This window comes from Corvus cornix, chromosome Z (genome assembly GCF_000738735.6).
Source record: "Corvus cornix cornix isolate S_Up_H32 chromosome Z, ASM73873v5, whole genome shotgun sequence".
NCBI lineage: Eukaryota > Metazoa > Chordata > Aves > Passeriformes > Corvidae > Corvus > Corvus cornix.
In genome coordinates this window covers 45,152,482-45,168,574 of record NC_046357.1, presented here as the reverse complement: position 1 = coordinate 45,168,574, position 16,093 = coordinate 45,152,482, and the positions used below count along the sequence as shown (strand labels likewise).

Genomic DNA, 16,093 nt, shown 5'->3' with positions numbered 1-16,093 from the left:
GGCACCCACCCAGGCTGCTCTATCCCTCTCCCCCTCAGCTGGACAGGGGAGAAGTAACACAACAAAAGGCTCATGGGTCAAGGTATGGTCAGGTATGTCCCGACATATCACTTACCAGTTACCATCACCACGGGCAAAACCGACTTGACTTGTGCAATTTAGTTTAGTGTACTACAAATTAAATCCAAGCAGGATGACGAGAGACAGAATCAAATGTTACAACGCCTTCCCCCACCCTGCCCTTCTTAATTGGCTTAACTTCCAATTTTCTGTAATTCCTACCCCTCAGTGCACAGGGGGACAGGGAATGGGGGCTGTGGTCACTTCACCACATCCTGTCTCTGCTGCTCCTTCCTCCTCAGGTGGTGGATTTCTCACACTCTTCACAAATGGCTCCAGTGTAGGTCCCTCGCATGTGGTGCAGTCCTGCAGGAACAGACTGCTCCAGCACGGGACCCCCCATGGGTCCACAAGTCCCACCAGCAAAAATGCTCCAGTGAAAACTCCACTCTTCGTGGGGCGACAGGTCCTGTCAGGAGCCTGTTCCAGCACAGGCTTCCCACAGGGTCACAGCCTCCTTTGGGCAACCACCTGCTCCGGTATTGGGGTCCTCCACAGGCTGCAGGTGGATATGTGCTCCACTGTGGATGTCCATGGGCTGCAGGGGCACATCCTGCCTCACCACAATCTGCACCACAGGCTGCAGGGGAATCTCTGCTCTGGCTTCTGGAGCATCTCCTTCTTCCTCCTCTACACTGACATTGGTGTTTGCAGAACTGTCCCACTCACATATTCTCACTCCTCTCCTTGTACTGCTGCGCAGAATTTTTGTTCTTCTCAAATGTTATTCCAGAGTCATGCCCACCGTTGCCAATGGGCTCAGCCTCGGGTAGAGGCAGTTCTCTCTTACAGCCAGCTGGCAGAGGCTTTATCAGATATGTGGGAAGCTTCTTCTCACAAAAAACACCCCTCTCACTACCAAAACCTTGCCACACAAACCCAATACACTATACTTGACTGAATCACAAAGAAATCAGCTGAACCTTTTCAAATGCTTTGACTTTTCAATAATCTAAAATTTTTTAAAAGTATCTACAACCTGTGGCAGTGCTAGCTGTGCAAGCAAAAACAGGAACTGCCTCTACTTCCTCCAACGTTGCCACTTTAAGTACTAAAAACTTCTAGAAAAAATGTAGAGTACTATACAAAGGAACATACACACGTCTGTGCATTTCTTTTCAAGTTTGGAATTTTTTCTGCATTTCAAAAACACTCTTACACATTGAATTCAAGGAATGCATACCAGATGGAAGTGCTTTACTTTTTTAATCTCTACTCCCCTCTCTTTTTCAGCAGCCTTCTAGAAATCACCACTACTGTCTAATGAACACTAAAAGATCGGTTTCTGTGTTACTACAAACACTTCCATTTAACACTTTTGCCAAAACAGAAACATTGCCATCTCTCCGTTTCACACTTTCTCAAGCGAACTTTTTGATTCTTCTGCACTGCTTCCAGTAATTCTTCCATCTAACCTATATTTTTCCTTCATTCAGCATAATCCTTCCACACACGAATCATCCACCTTATCAGCAATTCATCTTTACTTGCTCTTTTAATCCATTAATAACCTTGTAACCTTTGGTATGCATATTAAAATTCTTTAACTTGGCTTTGATATTCAAGTGAATTCATTTTCATTAGAAATGTATTATCTTCACCCATATAAGCAACATAACCAGCCATATCTTTTGCCATCTTCTCAAGTGTATCCCAACTGCCACCCGTTCCTGAAAATCCCACTCTTTACACAATTCAAGGAGTTTAGAAACCACACACAATCTTCACACTTTCATCCATCCCTGCTCTGCTTTAGGAACAAATTCCTCAGGTCATCTAGAATTCCTGCTTCTACTTTAAACATAAAAGCTGAAACAGAGTAAATTCCAAAGTAGATTGTTAATGCTCAACATCATCATTCACTTTCCAATTTTGTTGTTTTCCCTTTAATGCCCTATCAACTCTCACTATATAGATTTTGTTACAGCATGCTAGCCTTCCTACCTACTTTCAAAGCTTGCAGAAATTTTGGATTTACATGTGTTAAAAGTAGAGAGGACAAGGATATCCACAGACATACTCCCTAGAAGAAATCAGGAGAAAGCACTTGCAGTTCAGTTCTACAGAACAACTCACTGTATGAAACTGCAAAATACAGGAGAAAAAACGTCCTTTTCAACTCTTAAACATTCATTATCAAAAATAACACATCCTACCTATATGCACTGGTATTTTACTGGGCTGCATCCCAAATACACTGTAGTTTAAATTTTCACATGACTAAAGACACTGACACCAGATCAACTGACTTTAAAAGAAATGTCATCAGTACCTGCTTTCTAAACGGATCTGATAACCAACCGTCTGGCCAATCTTTTCTCTTCTTTCTGCTGCCACTCTTTCAGCCACAGCAAGTGCTGCCAAACGTCTCGGCTGAGTGCAAAATATACGGCAGGGAGTTCCATTTCTGTGACAGTCATCAAGAATAAACTGGGGGATCTGTAAAGAAGTGGTTTAAATTTACTTTTTCATTTGATAAACTCGTAATTTTTATCACAGTGAAACAATTTAACTGCACCTCACTATCACACAGGTTGCAAAATGACTCACAATAGGATTATCATTGCAAATGTACCTGAAGTGGCAAAAAGGCCACAAAAATCAATTTCTGCTACAAAGTTTGATCTGTTTCAAACAAAACACAACAACAAAAACAAAACTAAAAAGTCCCGACTAACCAACTAACCAAAAAAAGTTGAAGCTTCTCTCTCCTGCTTCAAGGAAATCTATTAAAAAAACCCTTTAGCTAATCTTTGATTTTAACACAATAATACTCTAGATATTATGAGCAGAACTAGCTTTAGAAGGAAAAAGGGTATACAAAACTATAGCTACTTTCCCTTCAATATTCTATGATTATTTTAGTGAAAAACTGATATCCATCAGAAAATTGTGCAGAACCATTTATGCTTTTAATATGTATCTGCTAACTTAGCATTGCAAAAGCAAAAAAGTTAACTGGAACACAAGACTTTGAACCACATAGGAAAACAAAAGCCTTAAAACTAGAATAAAAAAATTCCTTATTACAGAAATATTACAGATTTGGCATCAGTTTGGTATAAATACTGTTATGTTTTTTATTTCATTAAAGAAACATACTTGAGTAGTTTTTCCTGATCCAGTCTCTCCTACAATCAAAACAACTTTATGGCCCTTTATTATTTTGACAATTTCTTCCTGTTTTTCAAAAACTGGTAGTGATTGCCTGAAGGAATCAAACTCTGATTCCCCTCTTTTCACAGGAACCTGGGGGATACCATCGCTAAGTCGTCCGCTTGTCTTGTTCACTTCTTTGTTTTCTGTGAAGAGAAGTCAGTAAATTACAAAGGAAGGTCATTAAAGCATTGCTTAAAACTGTACTTAGAAATGAACACTCCTGATTTTATTAGCGTCCCTGTTGATCAAGCGAGAACCTATGACATACTTAAAAGTCACTTTCATGGTAACTGATCCTGTTATGGTGCTTGAAATAAATATAGTTCAAAGGATTTTTTACTTTCATAGAAATTTTGAACACAACTGAACTATTCCAGCGTATTGCTCGAGTCTAAAAAAAGGCATGAAGAGCTTAAAGAGAAATAGAAACTAAACCCAAGAAAAAAAAGCCCGGGCACATTTTTTTGGCCTTTGTGTCTGCTTCCACATTGCCATCTCAAGAGTCTGCCTACAAAAATCCACCATAAGCATTTCCAAATTCACAAGCATGTTTTCCAACAAAAAGTCAGCTTTACTGTGATTCATATGCCTTCTTTCACATCCTCATTAGTCTTTTAAGACCTCATTTCAGTCAGTCAGACAAAACCTAATAGTCTTGTCCCTAAAACTTGTCTTAAGGTGTACTAACTGAAACACAATGTATCGAGAGTCCTGGAGCCACACAGCAGTGTGGTGTACCAGAAAGCAATGCATAGGTAGCTAAAAAACCTGAAGTCTTCTGTGGAGGCTACTTCAACATCAGTATTGTAAATGCTACTCTGTAATTCCTCAATAATTATTTTCCAGAAGAATGAGAAGCTCACTGTAAACTCAACTTTAATGCAATTATATAGGCATAATGCAATTATTTAATGCAATTAACAGATTCACATATTAAACTACAAACACTGTTTTACCAAGACAAACACAGACTAAAAGACAAAAGGAGCTAAAGCCCATTGTGGAGAAGTCAAGAAAGATAAATTTTACACTATTCATTAATTTATACCCTACATCCCTAAGAAATTGCTTTTTTGGTACTTCTATTACAGTTTCCCTCTGTTCACTAAACAATCCTATTAAACAAATGAAACAACGGAAAAAGAAAACTAGCAGAGGATGCACTTAAAGCACAAACATAATGATCAGAAATATCCATCAAAACAAGGCATCCTGCTATGTTTTCTGTTCACTACAGCCAGCTTTGTACATAGAAACACAAGTGAACTTTCACAGCCATAACTGTTAAAGCAACACCCACGTTAAAACCATTGTTTAAAAAACCCATCTTATATCGGTTTGTCTTCCAGAGAACTTTACATACTCTAGAAATCGAGACTTTTACGTAATATCCTTAGTTTACTTAATAGCTCTTAGAGACTGAATCTATTTTAGAAGATGACAAAACAAAACATGAATTCCTTATTTTATCAAGAACATGGATTTCTAAAGGCACAACAGCCACTCTCATTTTCTCTTAAGGGTGTTCTTACACAGAGCGATGGTAACACTTGTCTCTTCAATCTTACGCCCCGGAACTTGCAGGAATCCACATTTCACAATTGTATTAAAAAAAAAATCTGGCTGAAATTGGCTCAAAGAATCAAAATTAACTTGGTACAAGGGAGACATTGCAATGTGGGTGACATGACTGCCTGAGCACCTCATGACGCCAATTTTAAAAGACCCTATATTAACAATTAAGAGTCAAGAAAATTAATAGGTTTGATTGAAAAGAAGGGTGTCAGGACAGAAGAGGAGACAGAACATAGAGGGGTTTGTTTTGTAGCTGGGTTGTGGGTTGTTTTTTCAAGTCCTGTTGACTTTTCAAGTCCATATCACAAGACACACTGAACATACCAGATTCAACAGCATAGGCATTTCCTCGTTCTGTCTTGGGCAGAAGTTCTGTTCGTTCTTTATTTGTGACAGGAAAATTCCGAATTAAAGTATGAACAGCGTGTTTTGTACCAGGAGTTAAGGCACAAGTCATTACTGCACGTTTTAGTTCTGATCCATCCTTTTTTCTTACAGTTAGGTATCGATTTGTTCCTTTTCTGGGAGAAAGAAAAAAAAAAGGCATGTTAGGAATAAGCAAACTAGTTGCCTCTGTGTAATGGTCTTTGACAATAATTCTTTCAATTCAGCTTATTTTCAAATAAAATGTCGTAACTGGAATCTTTCAAATAATGTTCTAAGTAGCATAATGCAACATTCACAACAGTCATCATCAAAAGCACCCACTTTTCATAGGGGGTAGTGCAGAACATGTCACTGAAGACATTGGATGACTGTGCCCAGGTTATCACTGCATTCATCTCCCAAAATACAGCCAGCTCTACCAATCATCTTACCAATCAATACTGAGTTATGACACCAAACTGACTTCTAGACTAACTTGAAACTTTTAGAAGTTAAAAATCAACAAATCGGCAGAATAGACAAAAAAGCTCCCTGCTAGTAACACTCCAAGCCTTAACAAAACCCAGTAAAATGTATCAGATCTCAGGATGTTCATTATCAAAGATTTATTATGTAGAAATTGAGCCAAAACGCTTAACCATTAACACTGCACTACTTCTCAGACTGAACTCTGACACGAAAGTGACGAAGAATTGTTGTAAATATATTTGAAATGGAACGAACTTGTGCCTGGGCTACAACCGACATATCAACCCTTTCAAAATTACTTCTCAGGGTAAGAACAAAAGGTCACACTAAGAGCCCAGTGGCCTGTCCCTGGCAGGGATGGAAGACTGGTGCAGGAGCGCAGGTGCTGGCAGGGGCAGCCTCTGTGGGGAGAGTCACAGCCACCTCCAGTAGCCCCACGCTCTGTCCTCTTTACATCCTCATTCCAAGTATTTATATACACTGTTGAGACCCCCTTGAACCTTGTCTTCTCCAGGCTGAACAGTCCTAGCACTCTGGCCCTTTCTGCACAGAGGAGATGCTCCATCCCCTTCATCGGTTTGCTGGTCCTCCACTGAACTCTCTCCAGTCTAGGTCTCTGTCCTCCTGGTGAGGACACCAGGAGGTGTTGCATACAACTCCTGGTGTTGTATGTGCCCAGCACTGGACAGACACAACACTCCCAGTGCAGCCTAATCACTGCTGAGTAGAGGCGAAGGATGATCTACCTCTGCCTGCTGGCAACACTCGAACCCTCTCCTATGCTTCCCAACAGAAGCATTCTTTTGAACGTGCTATTCTAAGTTACACTTTAGCTGTCAATGTAGGAGATTCTATGCAAAACCTCTGAACACACATTAGTGCAATGAAACAAGAAAAAAGGACAGATCTTCATGAGGAGTCTTTTCTATGCACATGAAATTCACAAAACTGCATCACAAACTAGCACGTCGCAAGTTTTTTTACTCAGACATCAAGCAAAGCACAGAGATGCTTATTCTCATATCTACTTTTTAAAGTTTCTTCTCTAGTACCATTCCCTGCAACAGTGCAGGATAAGCTAAAAAAAAAATACAGGTCGTTTTAACACTGATAATGAAATCCTATAAATTTGCACCAAAAAGAGAAAATAATACACAAAAATGAGAGTCAAACTTACCCTTTACTTTTAGATATAAGTCCAAGAGAATGACAGAGCCGGTGAACAAACGCTCTTTCCGTTCTAGTGAAAGAAGACGGAAATTCCATTTCTGGAAAGATAATTTAAAAAATAAAAACCCCAGCATAAAAACTCAACAGGCAGTACCCCTGACGTATGACCTCGATGCTGCGAGTTTATCAGTCCCCAAACCCACCCCGCTTCCCGTGCACACCGGGACTGGCGGCAGCGCGGTTCCCTCGCACCCGTACGGGACACGGCCCCCCAGGGGCGAGATGCTCCTGCCCGAAGAGCCCGCGGGCCCCGCTGCCCGGCCCTCTCCGCGCGGGCTGCCCCACGCACCCCTGTCTTCGCCATAGCGGAACCGCTCCAGAGCGAGGTTCACCGCGATCTCCACCTCCTCGTCCACGCGGATATCCCTCAGACCTCTGCCGCCTCGGCCGCGGCCCGGCGCGGGCGGGGCGCCCGAGCCCGCCGTGCCCCCGCCGGACTGCCGCGGCGGGACGTTCCTGGGCCGCGACATGGCTCCGCGGCACACCGGGGGCTCCGCGACAGGCGGGGGACAGCAGCAGCGGCCCCCGGGGCAGCAGCGCCGCCGATGCAGCAGAGGCGCCGGGCCGGCGGGGAGCCTTGACGTCCTGCCCAGCTCCGGGCGGCAGCGGGCGGAGCTGACACCGGCGCTGCGGCTACGGGAGGCGGAGCCGCCTGACAAGCGGAAGGAAGCGCCTCGGGTGTGTTTGTCCCCGGTAGAGTGTTACGGTGTGTGTCGGGGCAGTGGCGTTGCGCAATAGTGTCATAGTCGGCCGTGAGTGAAGAAGTAGCACTGATACCTGCCAGGTCACGAATCATGCTGTTTAATTGAATGACGTTCAGTGTAGGTGGTAATATCATCGCAGTCTTCAGCCTTGTTTTGAATGTTTTACGGAGTCACCAAGATCTTCCTTGTCTTTCTCTCTTTTCCGTCTTTATTTCTCTCCTCTCTTGTTATGTCTTGGCAAAGTATGGCTATCATATTCTACCCCTTGCTTTGTACCAAAGTCTGTGGTGAGGACGGGAAGGTTGTTAGTTCTAAAAGTTGAGAGCTTGTTAGCCAACACTTTTACAGTTAAATGGTGGGCCAGTTGTTGGATTTTAGGTGACTATATAGTTAGAGGATAAAAGTCCCAGACAGGTGGACTGGTGTCTTTGTTCAAGTGAACAAATAATTTACAGCAAACATCATGTCCCCAGCAAAATGGATTGTGACATGGTCAGATAGGGAAGTTTTCTTAACAATTTGGCAATCCAAATGGGACACTAGGCCATCATCTTCACAGCCCCCCTTCTTCAAACATCCAATTGCCATGGAGTTCATGGGGAGCTATGTGAGTTCACCTGAGAACTTTGAAGCAGGGAGGATCCAAAGGATGAATGTTAGAATTCCCAGAGTGTATTCAACATAAACTATAAGGGTCTCAAATTGTTTTTAATAAAATTCTTAAATTATTTCAGACTTCCCATTGCTGCAGAATTATGTACGTAGTTGGTGAAATTATAGTGCGTTGAGTATCGGTGCACAGTCTGATCAGCAAAAGGCACATGTAAAGGGGTTTTTAGGGTCTCTCCCAGGTTGCACAGGGGACTGAGGTCACCTGTAAGGTGTGCAGGAGAGGTTGAGGCCCCTTGTAAAGCATGCAGGGGGTGGGGTCCCTCATAAGGCATGCAGGGGGTTGAAGTTTAGGGTCAGCTGTTGAACGTGGGTCAGTTGGTCCTAAACACTAGAAAAAAGCTGTTCAGAACAGATGGATCGTGATCTCTGCTGCTCTTCACCAGCTGGAGTGGGGAGATGAATTCACATGCCCAAATCCAGCATGGCAGAGACGGGTGTCACAAGGCACCCAGTGTGGTGATGTAACCCATCCCAGAGAAGCCATCAGGAGCTCCAGGGAGAATTTCTACAGTACCCAGTGAGCTGTCACCAGCCTGTGGCCATCCAGGGGAAGGGAAAGTCCACGTCAGACAGCACCCATATCCACAGCAGGTCTCCAAGGTGAATTGTCCATCTCCAGCATTGCTCTGTGAACATTGACGAATGATTTGGGGGATTAACTAAACTTGGCATAGGAAGAAAAGATTGGTAGGAGAGTTGTTAAGCATTTTGAAAGATTAAGTAGGAAATTACTTAAAAAACTGTGCTCTATCATGTGCAAGAATCAGTGTTTTAATGTCTGGTGATTCCTTCAACACACTTCAAGAGTTTATTTTGCAACTAGAAAATAGGCAGTTGGTGCACAGATGGACCATTCCTCCGGAAAGCACACGCACTGAAGGAGTTACTCACTCTGCATTGCTGCTGTATGCACATAGAGTCTCTTCAAAGAGGGGGACCCATGGAGATCTGATAGAGGTACACTCAGCTTCAAACCATATGCTGTTGTGACTATTTGAATTGATTGTTGTAGTGTAAATTTGAAATACTATGCCAAAGAGAAGGTTCTTCAGGAGTTATGCTAAAATGCTGCGTTATTTTTTGTATGTGTATGACTAGTACTTGCTTGTAATGGTGGTAATTCTGTGTATATCTAAAAACAATGGTTATAAACCCACATTTTTCTACATGTACATTTATTTTAGGTAAGAGGATGGTAAACATGTATATGTTTGAAGTCTTCAAATAATATTTGAAGACTTCCTCCAGAATAGGGAAAACTGTTGCAGTTGTTTGGTAAGATTTGCTATTCATAAACAAAGGACATTTTCAGTGGCCTGCTTTACTGCCATTGTTATAAGTGGTTTGGTCCCTGTTATCAATAATATTAATGAGCTAATTGGCTGAGTTGGTGGACTGTTTTGGGTTGGGGGTTCGGGTGTAGTTGGTTGTTAACGGAACTTCAATGTTGGAAATTGATTTGTATTTGGAGTAGCACTTATGTATCACTATTGGATGGTGCATGGGACCAGTCAGTAGGTTGGAGTATCTGGAAAGTTCTGAGGGGAACATTACATCATTGCTTACTGCACCGGAGAGGACACAGACTGGACTGTAAGACCAAACAATGAGATTGCCCGGTGGCCAAATGATTGGTCAAGAACGCACCTCTAAAAGAGCCAGTGACAGCAAGGATCAGAAGTGACTGACCAATCCAGAGCAGGCCAAAAGACCATATAAACTGTTCCAGTGCCAGGAACCAGGTCCTGCTTTGCTGCCGTGCTTGTCAGAGGAGCACCCAGCGTTGCGCGCGCGCTGCTTCATCTGCCTCGTCGTTCTGGGTTCTTGAGCTACTCTCAGTTCCTGTTCTCAGTCACTGTTAATAATGCCAATTAAAATGAGCAACATTGTCAGCCTGTTTCTGACAGCATAGTCACAGGAGCAGAAAATCTTTTTAGTATTCAAAATAATATTTTATCTATTAACTTGGGGAATACTGTTTCATTTTTGTTCCAGGAGGACAATATGCAAAGAGTACTGCCTGAGCAAGAAGCTGTCTCTGTTGCCTATTGTTTTGTATTGCCCCTGTGCTGAAAAAAGAAAGGAAAAGCTGCTGTTTAAAAAAAATAGTGAATGAGAAAATGTTTTTACCTTTAGGAGGTAGGCTAGGCCTCTTGAATCTGCAGAGACTTTGGCACTTAATGCATGGCAATTAAGATACGAAATTACTGGAATCAGATCTTGTACAAACAGTTCATGTAGATGATTTGTCATTAACAAATTGTGGTGAGAAAGAGGTTGTATACTAGACTGTGTTGCCCTAGCAGAAAGGGAACAGAGCGCATCTCTGCCCACATTTCAGCTGTGTCAAAAGGAAAGTTAAATATTTAGGCTGTATTTTGGGGAAGGGGCAATAAATGATAATGAAGAGGGGCCGTAATTAAGCTCCCATGTCTGATCACAAAAAGTTGGCATGAGGTTTTCTCAGAGCTGTGGGATTTGAGAGCCACGGATTCCTAGGTTAAGGGGCTTGATTAAGTCTTTTTACTGAGACAACTGAGAACGTAGAAACAGATAATGGCTAGTGGAGAGGTAATGCAGAAATTAGGACCTCATGAGAGATGGATTGCAACTAGATACAGTTGCAGCAGGAGCACCAGCCTGTGTTAACTCAGTGGCAGCAGCAGGAGGAACCCAGAGTTCTAACACCACAACAGATACATAGATATGACTTATAAAAGATCTTAACACCTTTAATGCAAAAACCTAATAGCACTACCTGATGATGGAGAAGAACATCACCAGTGTGAGCAAGTGATGCACATTTAGAGTAAAGCACAGACTGATTTAACTGATGTTCCCTCATATAACCCAGATCTAGCTCTATTCGCAGATGGCCCATCCCACTCCCTGCAAGGGCAGCAATAGACTGGCTGTGCTGTGGTGAGCTGCGGACAGGAAACAGAAGCAGAACCACTGCCAGCAAGGATGAGCACACAAGTAGCAGAACTAGTAGCTTTGATGCATGCAGCACATACGGAAAGAGGGAAATCTGTGAACATCTGTACAGATTCTTGGTATGCTTTTGGGATATGTCACGCAACAGGGGTGTTACGGGAAAAACATGGATTTTGACATCACCTGGCATAATGTACTGTTGTGGCTCTGATGGCTGACCAGAGGAAATGCCAAATTTGATAGATCCTGAGACAGTGTATGAGAAGGACTGCTCCACAGAAGAAGAGATATAATGGCATAAAATGAAAGGCAACTAAAATGATGATGGCATGTGGACAATTGGGGGAATACCAATTCTGACAAAGAATATTTAGTAACTGTGGCTAGATGGTTTCATGCTAAATCCCATGGAGGGACACAGGCAATAGTTATCCAAGTACAAAAAACATGGCCAGTTCCAGGAATTTATGCCACCTCAAAAAAGAATCACAAATGGCTGCCCAACTTGAAATGAGTTTTCAAGTAGCAGACTGAGCTCACAGTTAGGAGGGTGACCATGGACTGATTTCCCTTTTCAGGGACATTTCTGCAAAGAGACCCTGTGGACATGCCAGCCGTGTCTGGGTGGTAGAAGACCAGCTGTCAGGCTTTCCAACAAGAAAGACTTCTTCAGGAGGAGTAATAAAAGCCTTCATAAAGAAATCAGTACTCATTTTATAGCGAATACAATACCAAAATTTTCCAGGTAGAAACTTTCCACAACAGTTTTGAGTATTAGAAAGCAGGCCTTCTTTATTGCAGCACACTAGTCACTCAGAGGATCCTTCCTCTAATTAATTGCCCTGTCAGGTAAACAGAGTTTTTATCATACACACTGATTTACATATTTGTTAGCTATCCCTGCTTACTTGATGTATATGTTTTACTTTATTTTACATAATCACACCCCTTATTGGAAGTCCTTATATGGTTCTTCGGGGGTCTTCTTCCGTGGTCTTCAACATCTGGTATCCTTTTCAGGTGGCTGCTCCTCGATCCCTGCTTTAGAGTAAGCACAATATTGTTTATAATTCCTGCTTTGTCAGCCTTGCAGAGCTTAGCTGGCATCCTGCTTGTGTTTTGCATGATTTCTGTTTGCCTAAGTTACATCCTGTTTTTATTTCTCCAAGGCTATGCTGTTCTGTTCTACTGTCCTTATCAAATACAATCAATCAGCTTGCTAGTAACACCAAGGTCACGTGTTCAATCCCCGTATGAGCCATTTATTTAAAGAGTTGGCCTCAATGATCATTGTAGGTCCCTTCCAATCCAGAATATTCTCTGTGTGAACTTATGTCCCAGTTAAGACCTGTTAGAAGGAGTTGAATGCTTGACACAGTATGTTAACAAGTAGAGAAGGATCAACCTCTTGATCAGTAATTGACTTTTGAGAATCCGTTTTGGTTTCATATTGATAAATATTTTTGTCCTATGATGTTCTTGTTAGCCTTAATTCTGTTGAGTTTGTTACTTGTTATAATACTGTATGTAAGAGCAGTGGTTAAATGCCTTGAAACTTCTTTTTTCCCCTCTTAGTATATTAGCAGGTATGCTCAATTAAAACATGGGTGGCAGTGTTGGGATATATGATCAGTGCAGATGGCTCAGGGTGCAGCTGTAGTGCCAGCTGCAGATTGGGCTCTGAGTGGCAGGAGCCGGAGGAAAGAGATTGTGAACTAGTGCTTCTATTTGCATTTAAAGTTTCCTTAAAAGGGGTGAAGAAAAGTGATCTGAGAGAAGAGCTGTCCTGTGGGTTGGGAAAGGCCAGAAGCCACCTAATACTTCTTGCCCATTCAGATGGCCCTGAGACCCCCTGGGATCAGTTGTGCAGGGACCTCCACCAGCGTACCCAGACATTTTCCCAGAGAGAAGGCCAGCCATTTTCCAAGAGAGAAGCTTGCCTCCTCATGGATCTGGTTTTGCAGCAGCCTGAATCTGGAGTAAGGATTTCTCTCTTCAATTCTTAGAAAGTCCAAGATTTGAGTTGCGATGTTTGAGATGGAGGAGCTACAGTTATTTGTTGTGCCTTGAAGGGCTGGAATAGAGAGCACCAGAGACAAGGTCAGAGCGCAGACATTTGCAGACCCTAGGAATCCCTCCCTCAGGGCAGCCTCACCCTTTCCCACCCCACCCAATCCCAGCTCTTCCCATGGCCAGAAGGGAGCTGGAGCTAAGAGGATAAGCCCTAAGGTGCTTGCCATGAATACCTCATGTATCCCTTAAATCTCTGTCTGCTCTGCCCACACCACCCCTCGTGTGGACTGAGAGCACAGCCCTGCCCAGGATCTTCCATGCATTCACGCCTATCCCTTCTGACATCCCACTGCCCTCATTCATCCGCACAGGTGACCTGGAGCAATCCTGCTACCTGCTCAAGTGGCAGCTGCTGAGCACTAGGGACACCAAGCCTGTCGCCACCCCAGTGGCACAGCTCGCCAACACCAGTGCTGCAAGCCTGGCCACATGTCCTCCTCCCCTTAGCAGGGCTGAGCCATGTATAAAGCGCAAGGGCAAGGGTGGGAGACAGTGGCAGTGTGCCCTGAGGCATAGCCAGGGTACCACAACCACTGGGCTGAGTCCTGCTGCTGGGGCTGGGGCCAGGCTGCAGTAGGGCAGCAAGGGACCCTGAGGGTTTTGGCTCACCAATGAGCCTGATGGCTGCCTCTCGTATGGACTTCTGTGGGCTCTGAAGGTACATCACGGACTGGCGCAGGTACCCATCTGCTCTGTCTCTCTCCTCTTCCAGCTGGAGAGAGCACAAGGGGACAGAGGGAAGGGTTGGCACTGACTCTTCCCCTTGGATGGGTGGCCCCCGCATCCAGGACTAGCATCCCTGCATGGACACTCCTGATGGCCAGCTAACAGGCTGGCTGGTGACAGGGTTTGGAGGGAGCAGAAAGATGGTTACTCCACAGGGAGCCTCAGTGCTGTCCCAATGCCAAAGCACAGGTGGTTTGGGGCTCTCTTGGCAGCCTGGCTCAGGGAGGGACAGGAGCCTGGAGAAGAGCCTGCTGGGCCACACACCAGAGGGAAGTAGTGTGTGGGGAGCAGGCTGTTGGTGATGAGTGCAGCAGTAGGCAGGCGCCATAGCTGCCAGCCCCTCACACTGGGGATTGAGAGCAGAGGGCTTGTTCACATGGAGTCTGGGGCTTTAAGGCCACCCTTACCAGACACTCGCCAAACCTCCACAGCTCTTCTGTCTCCAGCAGCTTCTCAAGATTCCTCTTGTTCAGGAATATTGTTGCTTGAAGCAGGGCTTCCCAAGAGGCCTGCAGAGAGCAGACTGGGAGATGGCACAGCATCCCAGGGCATAGGACTACCCAAAGGCCAGACGGAGGCAGCAGTGCTGTGGTCTTTGAGGCATTAGAGCAGAAGACAGCTGAGCCTGCTCAAGGGGGGCACCAGTATCTCAGTGTCCTCACCTCTGCCACAAAGTGGTTCTCATCATACATGTGGTAGAAGAGTGGGAGCAGGCTCTGCCGCATGCAGTCCTTCAGGGGCCTTTTTCCTTCTTCCTCTACCAACTCCATGACCACTTGAAAGAGGCGAATGGAGAGCACCTGCACATGGCTGTCATCCTAGTGCAAAGGAAGAGAGCAAGAACTTCAGCACTGACTGCTCCAGGCCCACTTGGGTGTGGAACTGAAAATCCACATGGGAGCAGTTTCTTGGCAGCACTCAGTATCTGTGGTGGGGGGGACACAAAGGTTTACGTTGTCGAAGAGTGGCCGGAATGCCTCAACCAACTGCAGAGCGAGGGAACTGGCAATTGGCACATCTCTGTTCAGGAGGACATCATTGAGCACAGAGAGGGTCATCCACACCACCTCCCTGTCTTCATCCTTCAGCACCTCTGTGAGGCTTTCAGTGAGGTTTTCCATGTTTTCAGCCTGTGTGGAACATAATGCAATGTTGTGAAGCCATGAAAGGCTCCATTGCCAGAACCACTCAAGCAGTTCAATCCCATGCTGCTGCCTCAGAGCCCAGAAGCCAAAGGCCTGTGTGTTCCAATGGAGTCTGGTAGATGAATGGGCAGTAATGAGAGCTGGAAGCAGCTGCCCATCTTCTGAAGCCCATCCAAGTGCAAGATATGTTATTCTGCCCCACACTGCCTGCACAGCTACAGCTGGGTGACTGCTTCTCACCGTAGAGGGTCTCTTGCAGAGCACCATGAGGCATCTGAGCACCAGGAGACGCATCACCTTGCACTCCCTCCGTAGGTAGATTGGGAAAAGCTGAAGGATGCGTTCACGCCATACCTTTATGTTAAGGCAGGGCAGGACCTGAAAGACACAAAGCAGTGACAGGGATGCACAGCTGATGCAACCCCATCACTACACCGGGCTAGGTACAGAAAGCAATAAGGGCATATGCAAGATCCAAGGCAGCAGAGCCCAAAGGTAGTAGAGGCTGCAGAGCACCCCTGGGCTTCCACTGCCCTGCGAAGGTTGCTCACTTGCTCCACTCTGTGTCCCTCAGCTCTTGGCAGCCTCCAATATCTTGGCCTTGAGAAGGCATGATGGAAGAAGGGGGGCTGATGCAAGGACAGCACAAACCATAGCTATGGATAAGTGTCACCCCAGCAACAAGGGACAAGGGGCACACAGCAGAGCCCAACCTCTGCCCCTCCTTCACCAACTGGACTCCCCTGCAGCTGCATCTCCAAGAGTGCAGAGTGGTGGGACACAGCTTGGCAAGGCAGTGCTCGCCATCAGGCTCACCTCAACAAGGAAGGCCATGGCAGAGATCTCCCAGCGTGCCTCCTCTCTGCAGAGCAGCCTGAACAGGTAGCGCGCAATCCG

At 44.8% G+C, this 16,093-nt stretch overlaps 1 protein-coding gene across 1 annotated transcript in view; it reads right to left on the bottom strand.

Annotated features, from left to right (window-relative positions):
- LOC104690466 (3'-5' RNA helicase YTHDC2) overlaps window positions 1–7,534 on the bottom strand; it is a 33,178-nt gene extending 25,644 nt beyond the window's left edge. Inside the window, exons 1-5 of the mRNA XM_010401305.3 lie at window positions 7,229–7,534; window positions 6,887–6,977; window positions 5,179–5,375; window positions 3,223–3,422; window positions 2,393–2,559 (exon numbers count right to left, since the gene is read on the bottom strand). Of these exons, the coding sequence (XP_010399607.2) occupies window positions 2,393–2,559; window positions 3,223–3,422; window positions 5,179–5,375; window positions 6,887–6,977; window positions 7,229–7,409 (836 nt within the window). The 5' untranslated portion in view covers window positions 7,410–7,534. The remainder of the gene's footprint in view (window positions 1–2,392; window positions 2,560–3,222; window positions 3,423–5,178; window positions 5,376–6,886; window positions 6,978–7,228) is intronic.
- Window positions 7,535–16,093: the final 8,559 nt, after the last annotated feature.